Below are 23,102 nucleotides of genomic sequence, written 5' to 3'. Positions count from 1 at the left end.
AAACATAAATCTAGTATATAAATCTTTGGGAAATAAAGAGAGTAATCAAATATTTAGAAAAGCCAACTATTTACTTTAAGTTCTCATTATCCCACATTTTGATACAAATCTATCATAAAAACTGAAACACACAAATCAAAAGGAAAAAATATTAGACCACACACCTTTAGTCTCCAAAAACTAATAAGGGTGCAGGTTATAAACTCTAATCCCGTAAACAAAAATCTGTATCATATCAAGTGGAAACTCCAAGATGGTTGCTAAGCAACTTCTGTTCCTTCTTTTCTTGCACAAAATCAGCATTCCTATAAACTAATCCTATCCAAATAACAAATACAGTTAAGTTGAAAAATGCCGTTATAACAGGTCACTCATTTACATATATAAGGAATGCATATTAAACTCTGCAAATAACAGTTATAAAATTAAGCCAGCTATTTACTTTAAGTTCTCATTATCCCACGTTTTGATACAAATCTATCATAAAAACTGAAACACGCAAATCAAAAGGAAAAAATATTAGACCACACACCTTTAGTCTCCAAAAACTAATAAGGGTGCATGTTATAAACTCTAATCCCGTAAACAAAAATCTGTATCATATCAAGTGGAAACTCCAAGATGGTTGCTAAGCAACTTCTGTTCCTTCTTTTCTCGCACAAAATCAGCATTCCTACAAACTAATCCTATCCAAATAACAAATACAGTTAAGTTGGAAAACGTCGTTATAACAGGTCACTCATTTAATTACATATATAAGGAATACATATTAAACTCTGCAAATAACAGTTATAAAATTGTGTCACCTTGAAGATAGTTGTTATTGGAAAATAAGTACATGTTTTTTTCTTCACATTTTTCCAAATTTCATTGCACTTTGTAATTAAGACACCATTCATGTTAAAGTAAAATACTATATGATTCACTCACAGGTTATACAAACACTAAAAATACTAAACTGAATTGTGTTACTCTTCTATATTAGGTGCAAAAATGCAGTTAACTTTAGTCCTACATTTAAATTATAGATTTTCCACACGTATCAGTGTATATACTAACATAAATTAGAGAAAGTTTTAGTTACATAAACAATATGAAAAAACAACTTAGCTAGCTAGTCGCCAGTTTTTTGATAGATACTGTATTAACAAAATTTTGTCGTTAACTCAATGATAATGAACCCGAAATCTTGAAAGTAGTTAAACGATGCTTATACACCAACAAAAATATACTGCAAAATTAGGTTTAAAACAAAATACCTTAAATGTTGTCATCTTGAGTGGCTTCTTTTCATCATCTGTAATCACTATCAAAAAGTAAAAACAAATAATCCAAGTTCAATAAGCGTTCAAAATTATTGACCCTCTTAGTTGAGCGTAGGTGACTTTATGACCCGCGTCATCTATACATCTGTATACATATTTTTTGATTTAATGTATCCATATTAAAAAAAAACCTATCAATTGAATTACAACAAACACCGATAAAGTTTCAAACTTTACAACTCAATGAGCATTAAAATTCAATTTTTATAGGTTTTTATTTTCAGACCCTAAATAAATATCTAAATTGATAACACGTATATGATAAATATGTATATATATATACACAAATTGTAAGTATAGAAATTGGAAAAAGATAGTGGGAACATATCAGCTTAAACAAATAAAAAAAATCAAATAAATCAAAACAAACTAACTCAAGAGATGGAAAAAAATCAAATTTGAAATAGATATTTACAGTGATTAAGGATGATTATTACCGTAATGAATAGATTAGGGCATGTTGGAAAGAAAAAAGGCTTAACAGGAGGAAAAAGGGGGAATAAATATATTAGGGCATGGAAGAACATGGTAAAAAACATGAGGAAGAAGGGACGGGTCGCCTGAAATAATCGGGTGGGATTTAGGTCTGCGTGTTTTTCCTTTTTTCCAATTATTATTATTATTTTATTATTTAGTATAAAAGTAAATAAGATAAAATATGAAGATGAAACCTAAGATAAATCCCAAGTGGCAGTTTTTTAGCATAACTTTAAATTTGTAGAGGGTCTAAAAAGGCTTGGTTAACTACTCTTTTAATAATTATATAGATATACGGAGTATATTAGATAGTTTCCAAAAATAGGTATTTACCCAAATGGTCATTAGACCATCACCATCGATGATTTAATCTATGGTTCGGTCGGACATAAAGTAAATTAATAATATTAAACAAATTCAAAGCCAACCGCCCCGGGCTATCCACCCAACATTGTTTGTGTCATAAATTTTTGAACGTGGTTAATGCTCAAGATGACACATCATTTGTAGGATTTAGTTTATTAATTTTGTATTGTATCTTATGGGATGATATATATATATATATATATATATATTTGTATTGTTTCCTTATGTACATAATATATTACATACTGGAATATTACGTAGTGAAAATTCATGTTTTTTTATAACACTTTTCATTTTATGCTACTCGTATAAATTTCTTTTAATTTATTTTATGTTAAGATTATAAAAATGAAGTATCTATTTTGCTAAATATGTGTTGATGGATAAATTAATTTTTTGTCATATAAAAAGTATTTCTTTTTAAAAAAAATTTATTTTTTATATGAAATAATAAAAAATTAATTATAGATGATATAATATATTAAAAATATATTTTGGTTAGATTGTTAATGGGAGTGTGAAAATTTGTTTTAGTTGGGTTGGATGAATATAAGAGAGAGAAAATAATTTTATAATAAATAGTATTGGTGGATTGGGTTGTGAATGGAGATGGCCTTACACCCTCACCAAAAAGATAATATGTGTGACAAGTTAGTTGGTTGATGGTTCAAAAAAGCATAACATAACCAATCTAGTTTTGTATCGAATTTAGGCTCTATTTTAGATTGTGTTAAGTATTATGATTCCTAATTGTAATATGCAATGCAATCAGGAATCTATCACATATATTTTGTAGTCACATAACTAATGAGATTTTAAGAAAGAAAGGTGAAAAAAAAATTGATCAACATCTCTAATCTTTACCAATTTCAAAATGGACGTTGTAAAGTATTATAAATATATATATAAGAAAAATTTGTGGCTAACCGTTTAAAATTGTATAGACAAAGGAAAATGATAAATCCTCATAAACAATCGTTCTAATTATGTGATCATGATATTTGGTATAATTAAATGATGAGATTTTGAAAGAGAATGGGTAGATTATACTAATCATATTTTAAGATTTTCAAAAATATTATTGAGCTATTTATTAATAGGATATAACATTTTTCAATTCTCATTGGCAATAATTTTTAAACTATACTCAAAGTTATTGACCAAACCAATTAGTCATCTATACTTTCTTATAAGAGCATCGATAATAAGAAAAAAGTCTTTGAAAGTTTTTTATTTTGCCACCTATTTAATCCATTAAATTTAAGTTATTAAAAAGCTTTTACTCAAATGAAAAAGGTTTTTCTAAAGCTTTTTAACAAACCAAACAATGAAAAAACATTTTGCTCAAAAGGTTGAAGATTATCAACCTATCCGTAAATAAGTCATTCACTCAAATGGTATCAATCTTTTCTAAAAGCTTATTTAAAAAAAAAAAAAGAAGGATTTTCATCGAGTAGTAATTGGAGATGCCCTAACGCGATTTGTTTTCCTCTGTTTTGTCATTCAGATTTTGTGAAAAGGAAAGAACAATAGTATATGTTAACGTTAGTAAACAAAAAGGGATGCAAGTGTAATTAAGGTAAGTAGAAAAGGGGTTGTTGGATCTGGGAAATTGCCCTTTTGCTTTGCCCTAGTGTGTGCATTGTTTTTCACGAGGATTATTTACAACCGTCAGATGTGACAGAATGGTGGCAATCTATTGAAGAATGACTTATGTCTGATTAACCGACAGCTACTTGGTTGTGGGACTAGTTTATGTATCATAGATCTTGATCCAAATACTATAAATAAAAGGAAAGTAGTAAATTAATTCTGAACAGGATTCGTGACCGTTGATATAAAACATCAAGTGGCTATATAAAATAAGGAAAATGATAAACAATAAATAAGGTCAAAATAGCGGCTGTCTAGCACCACTACGTCGCATGTGATACAAATTAGCGGCATGCCTTCGGTGAACGCGGCTACTCACTCGTTTTCATAAATATTTACTAGTTTTATTGTTTTGTTTTGTTTACTCATGTTCCACCATTGTGAAGGAGATTGTAATTGCAATTTTTCACTTTTTGTAATTAGGAGATAATTTGACTTTTAAGTTCTTAACTAGCGCTTGAAAATGAGGCTTGAGTAGGTTGTTCTTAGCCTTTGACATATTTCTTTATGTGTACGTGTATTAAGATCGGCGGTGAATCCAAATTGTCGATGGGGCGAAAATCAAATCATGAAAATTGACAAAATAATTAACATCTATACAAATCAATCCTAATAACATAAAATACATGCAAACATCAATTAAACAGCCTAGAAAACACTTTAAACTTAATTCCTAAATAGAACCCAACAATATCAAACCATAACAAGTATTTACATCAGAATTTGAAATCAAGCAACCTCATAAACAGATTGTAAACAGGCCCAACAACAGACAAATAACACAAGTAGGTAGTAACTATTTGAATGAAAATTCAATCTCAAATAATAGTTTAAACTTCATTTAATCCTTCTTGTGATATTATAGATCATACACAACAACATCGTAACGAAAATTTGACAAAAATTACAAAAAAATCAGCTAGTGTTGTGGAGGTTCTCCATTTTCAAATTTACAATAAAAAATTTAACATCACAGCATTTGTAATAATATTAGCCTATTAGGTAACAGCAAGTAAACATTTTGTGTGAGGTAACCGTGAAAAAAATGATCACGAGTTTTAATTTACAATAAAAATAAATTTAAAAATTTGAACTAACTTGTATCATTTATATTCATTTTTCATGAAAGAAAACTAATAGTTTATATAAGTTTATGTAAAATTGAAATTCATGTAATCTTTATAATTGTCTAATCGAATAAGTGTGGGTGATTGTGATTCCATGCAGCATCATGTCTTCATAAGTTACATTTCACAATAGTAATTCTTTTTTGTTAGTGTGTTTTTCCTATTTTGATGGGCTAATGGGGCCATATATTTTTTTGAGTTGGGTCCAACTGAAAGTATCTCAAATTTATCGTTTGCTAGGCTAATATGGACTGGGGTCTACTACCCCCAGGCCCATATCTTGTTGGAATAAACATGATTCGATTCGAGTGATAAAACATCCCCAATCGTCCTGTGGAACCTGTAAGAGCATAAAGCATAATTTCGGGTTCCCATAACAAGGTGATTGAGTAATAATGAGATGATAAATTCGGCTAGAACATGATGCACGAATTAGAGAGGAATACACACACGAAAATTAGGGCATTATGTGTGTAGGGATTCACCTTAACTTATGGTTAATTACCCTCTATTTATAATGAGAGTAATTACACATTCAACCCTTTAGTATTTACACATACAACCCTTTTGGTGTTTAATGTGTGTACCACTATTCTTCTTAGTTACAATCACCTAATGGGAAACCCTATACTACGTCTCTAAGAGTAAATACGCCAATCATATATTTACTTAGACATAGGGATTTCAGTTATCGTCAATTATCATATCAGGAATGATACATGATCAGTGACGGTCACACTAACGTGGTTCCAACATATCTTACATATTGAATCCGCCATGGATTAAGATGGTCAGCCACTCTGCCCCCAACAATTAGTATAGAGCACTATGCATGCTTCCCATTACTATTTCCAAAAAAAGAAAAGAAAAGAAAAAGAAAAATGTAACTTAAAAATTCAATTTTAATTAAGACGATTATAAAAAACCTAAAATTTAATTTATAAATACTCAAAAAGAAGTTCAAATTTCAATTTAAAACTTTTAGGGGAATATCATCAATAAAAGTTTACAAATAAAACGCCATGACATACCGGTCTTGAAGATTAGATTCGGATGCTCCAGGATCACAAGATAATCCAAAAGCATGTGTATTAAATTCAGCAAATTCATGAAATATTACGTACAGCCAAATAAACATTATCTTTTTATATGTTTTATCTTCCTTTTTAACATTATTAAACAAACATTATATCTATAAATAGGAAGTGATACATGCATCCCACAAAAACTGTGATATGTACGTATCTACTATACGTACAACCAGTCAAATTTTAATATTTTATACCCTCCAACACATCCTTTATAAATTAAAGTTGTTCTAAACCAACTCATGATTATGCTTCTTTGAGTTGTAGATGAAATGGATTCATCATCAGCAGCAAGTGATATAGCCAAAGATATAACCAATTTTATTCGTATATACAAAGATGGTCATTTTGAAAGATCATACGTTTTTGATGTTGTTCCACCCGGAATAGACCCTTCTACCGGGGTTAACTCAAAACAGGTCGTGTATTCACCCGAAACCAACATGTTTGCTAGGCTTTACATTCCAAAAAACGCAACCCAAACCCGTAAACTGCCGCTTCTAATCTTTTTTCACGGGGGTGCATTTATTGTAGAATCCGCAGCTTCGTCTCTTTACAACAATTTCCATAACCTCGTGGTTTCGGAAGCCAATATTGTTGTTGTCTCCGTAGAGTATAGACTTGCACCCGAATTTAAACTTCCTATAGCTTATGAAGATTCGTGGAATTCAATCAAGTGGGTTGAGAAACATGTTAATGGGAATGGTCCCGAGTCATGGCTAAATGACTACGTGGATTTTGAAAAAGTGTTTATTGGTGGGGATAGTGCCGGGGGTAATATAACGCACCATATGGCGATCCAATCTGGGTTGGGTCGCCTAGATGGAATGTCTTTACATGGGGCTATTTTGCTCAACCCGTTCTTTTGGGGAAAAGAACGGATTGGAAGTGAATCAGAACGGGTAGAACCTAATATGATTGTGGATTTGGATAACATATGGGATGTGGTGAAACCAGAAGGTAGTCTTGGGATGGATGACCCGTTGATCAACCCGGCTATGGATCCAAGAATAGCGAGTACGGGTGTGTCCAAGATGTTGGTTTGTGTGGCAGGGGATGATTTTATGAGGGAAAGGGATTGGAATTACAAGAAATTGATTGAAGAAAGCGGATGGAAAGGGAAATTGGAGGTGGCTGAAGACAAAGGGGAGGGGCATGTGTTTTTTCTCAAGAACCCTTTTTCTGAAAATGCTATTGCTTTGCGGACTAGGGTCTCTACTTTCATCAATAATGAAACTTGAGAGCATTGGAACTGTTGTATGGTTTTAATTACATTTCAAAACGTTTTGTCGGACATGTCGTTAATTAATATATAAAGTTTGTTGGCCATTGAGAAAAATTAACTGGAGAGCATGGGTTTAAAAGTGGATTATTTATAGAAAACTCAAGGTTGGCAGCTTAAATAAAGTTGTTTTAAGTCAAGTTTGAGTTCGAGCTCAAACATAGAAATTGAGCTTAAAATGTATAATGTGTCGAATTCAAGCCAATAAAACATTTCATCTTTTATCATCGAGCTATATGTAAATGTACGTCTATAATGTATGTGCGTTCATTGGAGTTCGCTATATAAGCTCTTTATTTGATGTTTCAAACTTCAAATTAGTTCAAACTTCTTATACAGAACTTGGAAAATATATAGTTGCTAGACTGTGTGAATATGCAAAGTTTTAATTAATGTACGTATACATTTTAAATACCTTCTTGATCCAATGAACATAGACAAACATAAAAAAAACGTGTTTGTCATTGCTTTCCAAAAGATTTTTCCCAGACAACAGGAGAACCACAAAGTAGTCGTACTAGAGTTATCCATTCGATACTATGTTCTGTGACAAAAAAAGATATATATATATATTTCAGCTATATATATTCTGGCAGGCAGGCAGGGCTCAGTATTCTATCCACTCGTGGCCGAGCTCAATACTAATGACGGTAACTTATCTTCTAAATTTTACGAGTATAACAAACCTTAAATAATGTTTGTTGCTACCTCTAATTTAATCAAGTGATCCGTAATAGTACTCAGCTCTTTGGTCCTTTTTTTTTTTAAAACGTTTTACTATTCGTTGTTTATGAACTTGTTTAGATTAAGAGTTATTACTCGGCACATTTTTTTATGTATAAATATATAATGTTTTTACTTTTTAGAGTTCTTCAATTCCTGTGATATTTATAACTCCAGCTTAATTGTTTTGGGCAGCTTTTTGAGGCCAGGGAAGGTTAATTTTTATCCTTCTGATTATTTTCTAGATCCATCATTGTTAAATATGGAAACTTCAGCAGAAGAAATTGCCGTAGATATTCCTGACCTTATTCGTATATACAAAGATGGTCATTTCGAGAAATTTCATGTTCCTGGTAGTGATATTGTTCCACCCGGAATAGACCCTTCTACCGGTGTAAACTCGAAAGACGTTGTGTACTCGCCTGAAACCAACATGTTTGCTAGGCTTTACATTCCAAAAAATGCAACCCCAACCCGCAAACTGCCTCTTCTAACATTCATCCACGGGGGAGGGTTTGTAATCGGAACCGCGGCTTCATCTCTTTATCACAACTTCCTCAATCTCCTTGTTTCGGAAGCCAATGTTGCTGTTGTCTCCGTGGAGTATAGGCTCTTCCCCGAATTTCAACTTCATATAGCTTATGGTGACTCGTGGGAGGCGATCAAGTGGGTCGAGAGACATGTTAATGGGATTGGTCCAGAGCCATGGTTAAATGAATACGTGGATTTTGAAAAGGTGTTTCTTGCAGGGGATAGTGCAGGAGCTAACATAGCTCACCAAATGGCAATCCGGGTTGGGTCCAATAGTCTGGATGGTATGCGGTTCCAGGGTGCTATTTTGCTCCACCCGTACTTTTGGGGAAAAGAACGGGTGGGGACAGAATCTGAATGGATGGAACCTACAATGATCCGGTATTTGGATAACATATGGGATGTGTTGAAACCGGAAGGTAGTCCTGGGTTGGATGACATGTTGATCAACCCGGGTATGGATCCGAGAATAGTGAGTATGGGTGTCTCCGAGATTTTGGTTTGTGTGGCAGGGGATGATTTTATGAGGGAAAGAGATCGAAATTACAAAAAACTGATTGAAGAAAGTGGATGGAAAGGGAAATTGGAGGTGGTAGAACACAAAGGGGAGGGGCATGTATTTTTTTACAATAACCTTTTATCTGAAAACGCTATTGCTTTACGAACTAGAGTTTCTGCTTTCATCAATAAAACTTAAAAGTACGTCTCTAAACTCTTAAATATAGTGATTTGAACTCGTTCAAGCCAGGCTTTTGTCGAGTTTGAGTTTGAATTGAAGCATAACAAATGAACTCAAAATTTATAATAACGAGTCAAACTCGATCGATCTGCGTACTAGCTTTCTGGGCTCTTATTTTCTGAGCCTTATGTAGTATATAAGTTATATCGAATTTGTGAATGTATTATTGTTGGTTACTGTTAAATCAATTTTATCTACATTGTTTATGATCGGAGACAAATTATTATATTCTTGCTAATTGATCGAGTTTAATTAAGATAAGGATATCGAGTCATGCTCAAGTTAGTGGTATTTGATATGAAATATATAAATCTCTTTATACAAGTTGATACTATATAGGTTTTTGTTGTTTATTATTATTATCTGGCGTATATACGGCGGTTAACAATTATCAACAATTAGATACGCAGAATTTTATATTCTTAATTTCCAACGTTTTTATCATGTGTCCGAAGTAACGGGACTACCATAAAGTAGTCGTACTAGAATTATTTGTTTGACACTTTACTCTTTGACAAATTATATATTCTCGGCTATGTATATTTTCAACCGGCAACACTCGGTACTCTGTAGTCGATCCACTACTTGTGGCCGAGCTTAACACTCCCATTTTACTGACGGTAACTCATCTTCTTAAATTTTATAGCCAACCTTAAATAATGTTTGTTGTTACCTCTGAATATAATCTGTAATATATGGATTCATCTAAAATTAATGGTTGCTTAGTACTTTACAGTCTTTACTAGTTTACTAAGATTAAGAGCTTTCTTTTAAAAGTTGTTGACTGATTACTCTTGGTGATCACTTTCTTAATGTTTTATTATTTGTTTTTTAGTTATAAACTTGTTTTTAGATTTAAGATGCTCTTTTGATGTTTATATTCCCAGATTAATTGTTTTGGCGCTTTGGCAGCTTTTTGTGGCTGGGATAAGTTTTTTAGGCCTTGAGTAATTTTCAGACTGTTAAATATGAATACTTAATCAGAAAAAATTGCCATAAATATGAACGCATGACGCGTTTTTTTATTGGCCATTGAACTTGCCAAAATTTACGAATTTGCCAAAAACGAATTTCTTTTAAGTTATTAATGTGCATAAATAATTGTAGTTTAATTGTAGTTTTTGTTATATGGTGTGTGTACGGCGGGGGTTAACCATTCTCAACAATTATTTACGCACAATTTTTATATTTTTAATTTCCACCATGTTTGTCTTTATCTTCCAAAAAATTTGTCCGAAACAGCAGGAGAACCACAAATTAGTAGCACTACAGTTATCTGTTTGACAATCTGCTCTTTGAGACTTTGACAACAAATATATTTTCGGCTATATATATATTCTGACCGGCAGGGCTCAGTATTCTTCTATCCACTTGTTGCAATACTCCCCTTTTTTACTGACGGTAACTCATCTTCCTAAACTTATTATAACGAACCGTAAATAATGTTTGTTGTTACCTCTAATCTAATCTGTAGTATATGGACTTAACTAAAATGGTTGCTCACTTGCTCTAGTATGTTAATTATTACTTAGATTAAGAGCTTGTCTTTTTAAGTTGTTGACTGATTACTCTTACTCACTTTTATAATGTTTTACTAGTTGTTGTTTATAGGCTTTTTTCTTAGATTAAATTTTTTATTTCAAAAAAAAGTTACAGTATTACTCAGCACTTTTTTATATAAATCTTTTATTTTGAAAGATAGGAGGAATAACTGACTAATTCCTAATATATTTTTTTTCTTTTTTAGATTAATGCTTTTTGATTTTAATGTTTTAAAAGTTCTTCTTTTGATGTTTATATCTACAGACTACAGATTAATTGTTTTGGGCAGCTTTTTGTGGCCAGCAAAGTTTGGTAGGCCGCGGGTAATTTTCTGGATCCGCCGCCACTGGTTCTAATAAATATGGATACTTCAGCGGAAGAAATCGCTATGGATATCCCTAACCTGGTTCGTGTATACAAAGATGGGCATTTCGAGAAATTTTATGTTCCTGATATCGTTCCAACCGGAATAGACCCTTCTACCGGGGTAAACTCGAAAGATGTCGTGTACTCGCCTGAAACCAACATGTTTGTTAGGCTTTACATTCCAAAAAATGCAACCCCAACCCGCAAACTGCCTCTTCTAATATTCTTTCACGGGGGAGGGTTTATAATAGAATCCGCGGCTTCATCTCTTTACCACAACTTCCACAATCTTCTTGTTTCGGAAGCCAATATTGTTGCTGTGTCTGTGGAGTATAGGCTCGCCCCCGAATTTCAACTTCCTATACCTTATGAAGACTCGTGGGAAGCGATCAAGTGGGTCGAGAAACATGTTAATGGGACTGGGCCAGAGCCATGGTTAAATGATTATGTGGATTTTGAAAAGGTGTTTCTTGCAGGAGATAGTGCAGGAGGTAACATAGCTCACCACATGTCTATCCGGGTTGGGTCAAATACTTTGGATGCAATGCGGTTCCAGGGTGCTATTTTGCTCCACCCGTACTTTTGGGGAAAAGAACGGGTTGGGACAGAATCCGAGTGGATGGAACCTACAATGGTCTCGTATTTGGATAGCATATGGGATATGGTAAAACCGGAAGGTAGTCCAGGGATGGATGACCCGTTGATCAACCCGGATTTGGATCCAAGAATAGCGGGTATGGGTGTTTCCAAGATGTTGGTTTGTGTGGCAGGGGATGATTTCATGAGAGAAAGAGATCGGAATTACAAGAAAGTGATTGAAAATTGTGAATGGAAAGGGAAATTGGAGGTGGCTGAAGACAAAGGGGAGGGGCATGTGTTTTTTCTTAAGAATCCTTCATCCAAAAATGCTATTTCTTTGCGAACTAGAGTCTCAACTTTCATCAATAAAACTTGAGAGCATGTCTCTAAACGCTTAAATGTTTTATCTGGTGATTTGAGCTCGTTCAAGCCGAGTTTAAATTCAAGCATAAAAAACTCAAAATGTATAATAACGAGTCAAACTCGATCTGATAACCTAGCTTTCAGTCTGGGCTCTTTATTTTTCGAGCCTTATATGTAATATATAAGATAAGATTGTCTGCATAGATATCTAATCGAATTTGTAAGGGATTTATTATCGTTGGATAATGTTGGATTCGCTTTATCTGCATTGTTTATGAATGATAGCAATTTATTATAATTTGTTCATTTTGTTTGAAATGATCGAGTTTAGTTATCAAGTACTCAAAACTTTAGATACATATCGAGTCATGCTCAACTTTGAGCTTAGCTATGATCATAGAATGTTGCTGGTCAAGTGGTTAGCCTAATACCTTAGCAGCCATACATTCTATGCTAAGTTAAATTTAGTAAAATACCAACTTAGGTTTGGTTTGAGGTCTTGAGGTTCTGGTAAAATGTCTCAGGTTTGGACCTTCCTGGGTATTCATGTAAAATAAGCACTTGAAACAATTCTCCATGATAGAATGTTAACTTTTGATGAAGTATATTTTGATGAACATCACGAATTCATTAATCTAGCCCATAGTAATCTAGCCCATAATATATATGTCATACTCATTCTTTTCATAAGCCCAGATAAACGGACCAGGCCTTGTGGGGCAATGCTAACAAATATTAGCCTCTTTCAAAAATTCGACAGTGATAAACTTATACTTTTTTTATGAATCTATCATAATATATAAACTTTACAGTATATCGTAAAAATTAATAATGCATATACATGATATATTATTGTGTCATGAGAATATCATTTTCTTTAAAAAAAAGAACATATGAAAGTACGACACGTAAATAAGGTTACCATTAAGTCGAACTTTTATAAAACAAATATGAATAATGATATATATGCCAATATATATATATATATATACTTTGGGTACTTTGGGCATATTAAAAAGTTATGATTGAATCTTTTAACTATTATTTCTATTTTAAAGCCTCATTTATAATGGTTGTACAAACATCCAAAACATTAACAAATTTGGCTACGACTCTATTAGAAATTCAAAATCATCAATTTATATATCCAAAAATGTGACAAAAAAACATCATCTATAATATAAACACGTAACCAAAAGAGATATACCACTAGAATGATAGATGATATTTTGGTTATCGTGGCCAAAAAACTAAAAATCACCTAAACCATAAAAAATTTCTAAAGAAAAATACATTAAATAAAACAAAGAAAAGAATAGAAAGAAAAATCTTGCAACGTCTTCTCCAAGATACAACACACATATTATGATATGAGCTACAATATCATTTTCCCTTCCACAGCAGTCCCTCATCCACAATCTCCATTGAAACCAATGGAGAAAGCTCTTCTTCTTCGTTCTATTTCTTCTTCTACTTCACGCGCCTGTTTCCGTACCTTCACTCGCCGTCTTTCCTCTTCCACTCGCCACCGTCTTATCCCTAACTCTCCCCGCCGTTCTCCTCTCCGCCACCACCTCCGTCAAATCTCCACCGGTATTCCCTCACGTATCCCTTTCTCCACTCGCTTCTCTCATCTTTCACCTAGAGCTATCGCAACCTCACCACAGTTCTCAGGTACTAATCTATTTTAATCACATATACATATATCTATATCTATATACCTCTCTCTCTCTATATATATATATATATGTTTGAATTCGGAGTTGATATGTTTAGCTTGTTTGTAATAAAATTATTTTATTCGGTGATATTAAGTTGATTAGTTTAGTGGATTAAGTTGTTTTTAGTTACTTAATTTCAGTTGTAATAAATTATTATTAATGTTAATAACAGTTTTAGTTAATTAAAATTAGATTAAATTCAGGCTATATCGTTACAGCTGTTAGGTTTCGGTTGCAGATGATAATCAAGTCTGATAACTGTAACATTTAGGTCACTCGGTTATGAAGTTCTTATACAAAAACAGAACAGAATTGTGAGTCTAGTCGTTATTGATGACGTTCGAGTGACGTTAGGGAAACAGTATCAATTTTATCATTGACTTATTGAGTGACTACGTAGAAACCGGATATTCTAATTATCATGTGATATTGTATATTTGTATTGTTATTTGAAATTAATTATGTTTGAGTTCTAAAAGTAAGTTTTAGGTTTTCCAGTTATTGGTACGGAGGGTATATGATGTAACTTATTTAGAATTTTGGTGGATTAGGTTGTTTTGGTTAGTTTTTTCACTTGTGATGTTAAAATTAGGGTTTATTAACTAATTGCAGATGCTATTGGAGCTCAAGAGGATGTTGCCGAGAAGCTTGGATTTGAGAAGGTATCCGAGCAGTTTATTGAGGAGTGTAAGTCGACTGCTGTTCTGTATAAACACAAGAAGACCGGTTGTGAAGTAATGTCTGTGTTGAATGATGATGAGAATAAGGTGTTTGGAGTAGTTTTTCGTACTCCTCCGTAAGTATCCTTTGCCCGATGTAGGAACTATTGTGTCTGAGTTTATGTGTGTCCTTGAAGAAAATGTATCATCCATAGCCCGTTAGTATGTACCCTAGCAATTTTAGATTATTATATAATTGTGAGTATGGGTGAGCGAAAATCTTCCACCTTTCTTATTGGTGATTCTTGTACTAGAGGATGAGAGAAAATCTGGATCTTTTTCAATGGAGATGTAACCTCTTTTGTTTGGTGTGTGTTTGTTGAGTGACATAGTGAGGGAAAAAACTTTGATTGCAGAGTAACATTGTCAAATTTATATCTGATGCTCGGTTGTACATTAGGATTTGGATGGATGTTGCAAGAGATATGGATTTGTATCAGACTTGAAATTTATGAGCATGGGCTACATATATAATACATCTCATTTTTATCAGATTTGTAGCAAACAATAAGTATATATGCTGTTGCAGTTTGTTAATCATAATTTGGGAAAATATATTTTAATCCTGAAATTTTTGAACAGTTAGCAAAGATGCAGATGATTACTAAATTTTGGCGGTATTAGTGTATTAGTATCCTATACTGACTGTCCTTCCATTTAACTATTAATAATGCAGGAAAGATTCAACCGGAATTCCTCATATATTGGAACACAGTGTACTATGTGGTTCAAGAAAGTACCCTCTAAAAGAACCATTTGTTGAACTACTAAAGGGGAGCTTGCATACGTTTCTAAATGCATTCACATATCCTGATAGGACATGCTATCCGGTTGCATCCACAAACACAAAGGTTAGAAGAAATATATGGTGATTACTGAAAATAGACATGGGTGGTGTTTCTCTGAGAGTCTGAGAATGAAGGATTTGATTTGGTCATTTATTTGCTGTGTAGGATTTTTATAATCTGGTTGATGTATACCTAGATGCCGTTTTCTTTCCTAAATGTGTGGAGGACATACAGACTTTCCAACAAGAGGGTTGGCATTATGAGCTGAACGATCCTTCAGAAGAAATAACTTATAAAGGTTAATATGAATTTTCCTTCTCTATTTTATCAGGTCATGTGATGTATTAATGTATTTTCTTCATGTTGCCTACTATATCTGTAGTTGTCAATCCTTAGCATTGGAGTGTTTTTGTAATTTACCAGTGTTCTGCCTTCTTAATTGAGAAGGGTAATGACATGCATATTTTTGGTCTTGACTTTGTAATTTTATTGTCAGGTGTTGTGTTCAATGAGATGAAAGGTGTTTATTCCCAGCCTGATAACATATTAGGCAGAACATCGCAACAGGTAAATATATATATTCATTAATTACCACTTGTTTTTTTCAAAAAAAAGGAAAAAGGTTAACAGATCAAGAAATAAATATAAAATCGGTAACCATTCTCTCTTGTAGAGGCCTATGTTGACGTGTTATGAGTATTTCATTTTAAGCTTTCTCCGTATCAAAGCTGCACCAGTTTGAATATATTGTTGCACCTGTATGTTTATTCTTAATGTCATTAGAGTAGCTTTTACACCTTATATCTTAAGTTAAATAATAAATCACATATATTATGCTGATGCTACATTCTAAATTGTGCAGGCTGTTTTCCCAGACAATGCTTATGGTGTTGACAGTGGTGGTGATCCCCAAGTTATACCCAAACTTACATTTGAAGAGTTCAAGGTATATTTTTTTTCTGGATGCTTTATGTTAACTAACTTATCTCTTTATCTTGAAGGGATATTATAAGGCCTGGTTGGGGCAAGAGCTTGTATCTTGGTTGATTATTTTGGTTAACTTTCAAGCAGATTCATTTGATAATATAGTTGAAAAATACATATATTTTTCTTTATTTTACTTCCTATCATTTGAAGTACGTTCTTTTGTTGCAAGCGCTTGTATCCTTGTTGATCTTTTTTGTTTACTTTCAGGCATATTGATCTGATAATATATTTGAAAAATACATATTGCGTTTCTTTGTTTCCCTTTCCATCATTTGAATTACGCTCTTGTTACTAAAATATATAATGCGCAGGATTTTCATCGCAAGTATTATCATCCAAGTAATGCAAGGATCTGGTTTTATGGAGATGATGATGCAAATGAACGCCTGAGAATCTTAAGTGGTACGCCTTTTTCACTCATTGAATGATTGTTTTTTTGGTACTTTTGTGTTTGATTTACTTATATCTGTGAATATGAACTTTTGAAATATAATTAACTCACATTCCCTAGTTTAACTTCGTGTCCAAACAGAATATCTAGATATGTTTGATGCAAGTCCAGCTCGTCATGAATCAAAAGTAGAAACACAGAAACTGTTTTCTATGCCGGTTAGAGTCGTTGAGAAATATCCCGCAGCTGAAGGTGGTGATTTGAAGAAAAATCACATGGTATGCCTTAATTGGTTGCTCTCTGATGAGCCTCTGGACTTGGAAACAGAGCTTGCTCTTGGATTTCTTGACCATTTATTACTGGGCACTCCTGCGTCTCCTCTAAGGAAAATCTTGCTTGAAAGTGGTTTGGGAGATGCCATAGTTGGCGGTGGAATAGAAGACGAGCTTCTTCAACCTCAGTTTAGCATTGGATTGAAGGGTGTTTCTGAAGAAAATATTCAAAAAGTTGAAACTTTAGTCATGGACACCCTTGAAAATTTGGCAAATGAAGGTTTCAACATGGAGGCTGTAGAGGCTTCCATGAACACAATCGAGTTTTCTCTCCGTGAAAATAACACTGGATCATTTCCCCGTGGCCTTGCCTTGATGCTTCGGGCTGTCGTAAGTTGAGCTTCATCACATGAGTAGTTTAAAAGGGGGTTAGCAAGAAGGGAGGTTAGGTAATCAGTCAAATGGGAAATGTTTAATATGAGTGAAAAGTGAAAACAGAATGGTCGGGTCGACCCTTAAACATTATTTCTGCTCTTTTTCTGTAGAACAAACACTCAATGTGCTAATTACAAAACTATATTACAGTAATAATCTGAACCTTTAGAATTATACCTTTTAAAAGGTTTTATGCGGTCAACTACATGTTGGATGACTGCTGTTGTGTTTTACTCAAATTATAGAGCCAATCCAATTTAGATTGTGAGATATAATAACATAGCCAAAATTTACCCATCTGTATATAACTGGGTTGAAATGGCTACCTTTAGAATTTTACCTTTTAAAAGGTTTTATGCAGTTAACTACATGTTGGATGACTAATAAACTGTTGTGTTTTACTCAAATTATTAAGCCAATCCCATTTGGGTTTTTAGAAATAAGACATAGCCAAAATCTACCCATATGTATGTAAATGGGTTGGAAGGGCTACCTCTAGTAGTTTCTGTTGATTGTTGGAACTCGAGTCACATCTGCAATGGTGATTTTATTATTTCCAATCTGCAGGGGAAGTGGATCTATGATATGGACCCATTTGAGCCATTGAAATACCAAGAACCATTGGCAGCATTGAAAGCTAGAATCGAAAAAGAAGGATCAAAGGCAGTATTTGCTCCATTGATAGAGAAATATATATTAAGGAATCCTCACCGTGTAACGATTGAAATGCAGGTACATTAATTGTATATTTATATTTATGAACATTCTTTTCTTAGATAATTAAAGCACATGCACTGTTAAACAGCCTGATCCTGAGAAAGCATCCCAAGATGAAGCAGTAGAGAGAGAAATTTTAGAGAAAGTTAAAGGGAGTATGACAAAGGAAGATCTTGCAGAGTTGGCCCGTTTAACCCATGAGCTAAAACTGAAGCAAGAAACTCCTGACCCACCAGAAGCTCTGAAAACTGTTCCAAGCCTCTCTTTGCAAGACATCCCTAAAAAACCCATTCAAATCCCTATCGAGGTAACTTTATCTTGTAATCCGTTGTTTCCAGAGATGTATGTGTTGACCTTCACGCTTGATGATTTTTAATGAACATCTCGACACATATAGGTTGGAGATATCAATGGGGTAAAAGTATTGCAGCATGATCTCTTCACAAATGATGTTCTATATTCTGAAATTGTATTTGATATGAGCTCACTGAAGCAAGAACTCATTCCCCTGGTTCCACTCTTTTGGTAAGATACTGCTGTAAGCAGAAGGATTCTCAACTCTACTTTTGATTTTGTTATATTTATCATGGGTATCATTGTTTTTATAAATAGTTTTCATAATGATTTACGATAACTATCTCACGGTTACCGCCTAACTTTTGTGGATATGTCTGTTTGACAAAGATGTTACAAGCATATGCCCTGACCATAACACTGTTAGATCTATTAAGTTATTCGTGTGGTTTTGATGAAGGGTATTTTGGGATTGGGGGGGGGGGGGGGGGGGGGGGGGTTATTCATTTTAGATGGCCACATTATGAAATAAGTTAATGCTAAAAAATTTGAAATTGCATTTAAGGCGAATAGTCATCTTAACTCAGCTATAAAGCATTTTTGTGCCAGTCATCTATGTCAATGTGATGTTACCGCTACTATTGTCTTAAACATCTCTTTCATCATTATCTTATAGTACATGTTATTTCATCATCTAGTTTGGCTTGCAAATGTTTTGGATGGGTTTTTTTTTTCCTATCCTCCTGGAAACTTATATGTTCTAATTTTCTTCAATTAAAGGACAAATTTAGTATCTTAAACAATCATTATCTCCTGAGAAATGGAGTATGTATTTGGTTAATTTTGTGCAACAGATGTATTTTATCAAAAAATTGGGATCTGGTTCTGTGATAGCTATTCACAAAGGAAGAAGAAAAAAACAGATAATCAGATGGTGAAATAAGAAAACAAAATGGATATGACATTTTTATTTATTTCCTTTATAAGTCCAATCATGTTAACCTTAATACTTGTGTTACTCACTGGTCAACAGTCAATCATTGCTGGAAATGGGTACGAAAGACCTGGACTTTGTGCAGCTAAATCAGTTAATTGGAAGGAAGACTGGAGGCATATCTGTATTCCCTTTCACATCATCAAAGCGTGGGTCAGAAGCTCCAATAAGTCATATTATTGTTAGAGGCAAAGCCATGTCAGCACGCACTGAAGATCTTTTTAACCTGGTATGCACATCATATTCATGGGTTGGAGATTGAATATCACTTGAAGCTAAAATCATAGTTTTAATTATAGCTTCATACTGTATGTTTCTTCATTCAATTATTTGTCTATAAAGATATTCTCTAATAAGCTAACTCTGCTATTGTAGGTTAACTGTATTCTCCAAGATGTCCAGTTTGCAGATCAAAAGCGCTTCAAGCAGTTTGTCTCCCAAAGCAGAGCTAGAATGGAGGTATTGATTGAAGTCATGATGGTCATTTCTAATCTTCATGGGTGTTTCTACTATGTAGTATAAGATCATTATTTCTCCGTTCTTTATGTAGAATCGATTAAGGGGCAGTGGTCATGGAATTGCAGCTGCAAGGATGGATGCAAAGTTAAATAGTGCAGGATGGGTCTCTGAACAAATGGGTGGTGTCAGGTTGGATTTCATGTTATGGATCACCACTTATTTTATTTATTTTAAATTTCTGGAACAGCATGTTGTTAATCACCGGCCACTAGCTAAAATCATTAGTCATGCATAAAGTTGATTATAGTCGGGAAGACAATTTGTTTAAACAAGGGACAAAAAGGTCTTCGCCTATCAGAACCGTACCCGGGCAAAAATGAAGAGTATCAGCCTAACCCATTTGATCCATTGCCCAGGCTCTAGTTTGTCACTTAAAAACTGAGTTTTATTTTTGGTATTGATATCTTTTAGGAGGCATTCAATTGAATAACTTTCACATTTCAAGTCCATTATGATCTTGTTTCGAGTCTGTAAACATGCCATTTGGTTGATGTTGTATAAATTTGCAGTTACATGGAGTTTCTGAAGGATCTTGAAGAGAAAGTTGAACAGGACTGGAGTGGAATTTCTGCGTCCCTTGAAGAGATCCGCAAAACCTTGCTCTCCAAGCAAGGTTGCCTCGTAAACCTAACATCTGATGGGAAAAACCTTAAAAATTCAGAAAAATATGTCAGGAAGTTTCTTGATCTGCTTCCAAGTACTTCACCAATTACACCAGCTTCTTGGAATGCACGTATTCCATCAACAAATGAAGCAATCGTGATACCTACTCAGGTTATATTATAGGTTATATGGTTGTTGGTATCTCTGTGGTTTTTTTTCCGTAAGTTATTAACTCCAACTTTATCAATCATAATTTCAGGTAAATTATGTAGGAAAAGCTGCAAATGTGTATGACACTGGTTACCAACTTAAGGGGAGTGCATATGTTATCTCTAAACACATAAGTAACACTTGGTTGTGGGACCGTGTGCGAGTAAGTGGCGGGGCTTATGGAGGCTTTTGCGATTTTGACACTCATTCAGGTAAAAATCGAACAATTTGTTATGTTGACACATTATTTTTGTTTAACCAGGCATGCTTTGTATGTTTTTAACCAATTTATTTGAACAGGAGTTTTTTCATTCCTATCTTATCGGGACCCTAATTTGTTGAAGACATTGGATGTATATGATGGAACCAGTGATTTCCTAAGACAAATGGAAATGGATGATGATACTCTTACAAAGGCAATCATTGGGACAATTGGTGATGTAGATTCATACCAGTTACCTGATGCCAAAGGATATAGTAGGTAAGCAAGCAGCGTTTATTTTTATTAGATATACCTTTCTTGGAAAAATATAAAGCAAAATGGGCAGGTTGAGTGGCGGGTCAAAGTGGGTAATCTTGTAGTACCACTTAAAATGGTCTGTCTTGGGTTAGGCTGATCCACAAAGACTACTTATGTTTTTTTTTTTAAGTTTTATATAGTTTATAGTTAATGTGCTAACTAGATTGTAATGCTATATAATTATAGTAACAATCCATAAAGTGTTCAAATTATTAGTTTTGAAGGTTCTATACAACTAAATACATATGGTATGTCATTTAACCCTCTTTACCCACTTGCCCTCCTTGGAGATAAACATAACTCGAAGTGAGCAACTTCTATATAAATTGTTAGAAATGGCCAACTAAAAGCTCTTTTTATCTTTTGTGTTGGGATCACCAGAGAGATGCGTGTTGATGAAATATATTGGTTTTTGCAGCTTATTACGATACTTGTTAGGGATTACAGAAGAAGAAAGACAAATAAGACGTGAGGAGATACTATCAACATGGTACAATCCGTAAACTTTCTCTAACCTTCAAATAGATGTATACTGTTGGCCATTAGAGTGCCAGGCTATACCATAAGTGGACTAATTTATCTTCTTTATTGTTCTTTATTTCTTCCGAAGCTTAAATGACTTCAAGGAGTTTTCAAATGCAATTGATGCCATCAAGGATAAAGGTGTGGTGGTAGCTGTGGCATCACCTGATGATGTTGAGGCTGCAAATAAAGAGCGATCAAATTTCTTTGAAGTGAAGAAAGCCCTCTAAGAAGCCCGAATTTATGACATGAGTACGTTATAGGAATCATATTTTTAGATTAGAACAATATTTTTTTTCTAGACAAGTTAGGATGAATAGATGAACAGTTACATGTCCGACTTGGCTCATTTAGACATTTACTTATAATTTTTACCGTGCTGTTATTTTCCGAAACATGCACACATATTTTCATAATTCGTAGTTCTAATGTATTTCGACAAAATTTTGACCCATTCCTCGACAATTTTCATGATTCTAACGTGTTGATAGCAACATCTCTAGTAGTCTAGTTTACCTAATCCCCAGAACATATAAATGATTTTTGAAGTCAAAAACCGAATTCTTTTCAAAACGAATGTGACGTATCCTTTCATTACTGGTATCATTAACTAGTGTAGGGAAGGCGATAATGAAGAGACATATTTAAAGGTAAATTATCTTTAGTATAAAATGAGAGATTTATAGGGTACTGGTACTGTCAGAGCCTTGAAGTTTGGCTTCTTTAACCTCAATTGGTTTACGAGTACAACACGAGCAGTCTCCTTGCTTCTAATTGGCTCGTATGTGTACTTTCTGGTCCATCCCCTTATCTTATACCTTCTTTTTTAATGCCAGTTGATAATTTACCTGTGTATCTTATTGCAGAACTGACCCCCCCACAAGTAGTTTCTTACATCACTTACTATCTGCATCTTGTGATTGTACCGTATAAGTACACAAAGCTTGTTGGTACAAATATAGAAAACTTTTTAGTGGGATATTGTTTAGCAGAAAAATGGATAGGTGGCCTTCATTTTTTAGGGGATTAGGTTCATACATTCATTGCAGAGGTGACAAAACAAGTAGGGTGGGTAAACTAGCAATTCTTTGTTCATACATCAGATTGCTTTGATACTTAAACCATTTTTCTCTCATTCTTTTTATATATTATCATTAATGTCTTTTGAGGTTACTCAACTTAATAGTCAATGAGAATATACTTTGGGCAACTATCAACTTGTTTGATCTGGCTTAGTTGAATCTATTAC

General features: G+C 33.7%; 4 protein-coding genes across 4 annotated transcripts; all 4 read left to right on the top strand.

Annotated features, from left to right (window-relative positions):
- The first annotated feature begins 6,308 nt into the window (after positions 1 to 6,308).
- LOC122597472 (probable carboxylesterase 5) lies at positions 6,309 to 6,928 on the top strand. Its single transcript, XM_043770062.1, has 2 exons — positions 6,309 to 6,865; positions 6,913 to 6,928. The coding sequence occupies exons 1-2, from the start codon at positions 6,309 to 6,311 to the stop codon at positions 6,926 to 6,928; spliced, it is 573 nt and encodes a 190-aa protein (XP_043625997.1).
- A 969-nt stretch (positions 6,929 to 7,897) lies between these two features.
- Positions 7,898 to 9,517, top strand: LOC122598378 (probable carboxylesterase 7). Its single transcript, XM_043770971.1, has 2 exons — positions 7,898 to 7,968; positions 8,287 to 9,517. The coding sequence occupies exon 2, from the start codon at positions 8,304 to 8,306 to the stop codon at positions 9,267 to 9,269; it is 966 nt and encodes a 321-aa protein (XP_043626906.1). The 5' UTR covers positions 7,898 to 7,968; positions 8,287 to 8,303; the 3' UTR covers positions 9,270 to 9,517.
- An 840-nt stretch (positions 9,518 to 10,357) lies between these two features.
- Positions 10,358 to 12,479, top strand: LOC122598379 (probable carboxylesterase 7). The gene is made up of 2 exons (XM_043770972.1): positions 10,358 to 10,712; positions 11,118 to 12,479. Exon 2 carries the CDS (start codon positions 11,215 to 11,217, stop codon positions 12,172 to 12,174), a length of 960 nt encoding a protein of 319 aa, XP_043626907.1. The 5' UTR covers positions 10,358 to 10,712; positions 11,118 to 11,214; the 3' UTR covers positions 12,175 to 12,479.
- A 1,008-nt stretch (positions 12,480 to 13,487) lies between these two features.
- On the top strand, positions 13,488 to 22,307 carry LOC122594913 (presequence protease 1, chloroplastic/mitochondrial-like). The gene is made up of 19 exons (XM_043767201.1): positions 13,488 to 13,835; positions 14,495 to 14,678; positions 15,278 to 15,452; positions 15,555 to 15,687; positions 15,886 to 15,956; positions 16,252 to 16,335; positions 16,688 to 16,778; positions 16,909 to 17,429; positions 18,042 to 18,206; positions 18,280 to 18,498; positions 18,589 to 18,716; positions 19,519 to 19,708; positions 19,855 to 19,938; positions 20,030 to 20,127; positions 20,508 to 20,772; positions 20,861 to 21,023; positions 21,112 to 21,292; positions 21,750 to 21,821; positions 21,942 to 22,307. The coding sequence occupies exons 1-19, from the start codon at positions 13,532 to 13,534 to the stop codon at positions 22,081 to 22,083; spliced, it is 3,270 nt and encodes a 1,089-aa protein (XP_043623136.1). The 5' UTR covers positions 13,488 to 13,531; the 3' UTR covers positions 22,084 to 22,307.
- The last annotated feature ends 795 nt before the right edge of the window (positions 22,308 to 23,102 follow it).

This window comes from Erigeron canadensis, chromosome 4 (assembly GCF_010389155.1).
Source record: "Erigeron canadensis isolate Cc75 chromosome 4, C_canadensis_v1, whole genome shotgun sequence".
NCBI classification, from domain to species: Eukaryota; Viridiplantae; Streptophyta; class Magnoliopsida; order Asterales; family Asteraceae; genus Erigeron; species Erigeron canadensis.
Note: the sequence above shows the minus strand (reverse complement) of the source record. Positions and strands in the feature narration are given on the sequence as shown.

What these genes read in the sequence shown, in the direction of transcription:
- LOC122597472 (XM_043770062.1), top strand. Translation starts at nt 6,309, where the DNA reads ATGGATTCATCATCAGCAGCAAGTGATATAGCCAAAGATATAACCAAT.
- LOC122598378 (XM_043770971.1), top strand. Translation starts at nt 8,304, where the DNA reads ATGGAAACTTCAGCAGAAGAAATTGCCGTAGATATTCCTGACCTTATT.
- LOC122598379 (XM_043770972.1), top strand. Translation starts at nt 11,215, where the DNA reads ATGGATACTTCAGCGGAAGAAATCGCTATGGATATCCCTAACCTGGTT.
- LOC122594913 (XM_043767201.1), top strand. Translation starts at nt 13,532, where the DNA reads ATGAGCTACAATATCATTTTCCCTTCCACAGCAGTCCCTCATCCACAA. An exon ending in CCATTCAAATCCCTATCGAG is followed by an intron (nt 18,499 to 18,588) that starts GTAACTTTATCT and finishes CGACACATATAG; the next exon opens with GTTGGAGATATCAATGGGGT. An exon ending in CTGAAGATCTTTTTAACCTG is followed by an intron (nt 19,709 to 19,854) that starts GTATGCACATCA and finishes CTGCTATTGTAG; the next exon opens with GTTAACTGTATTCTCCAAGA.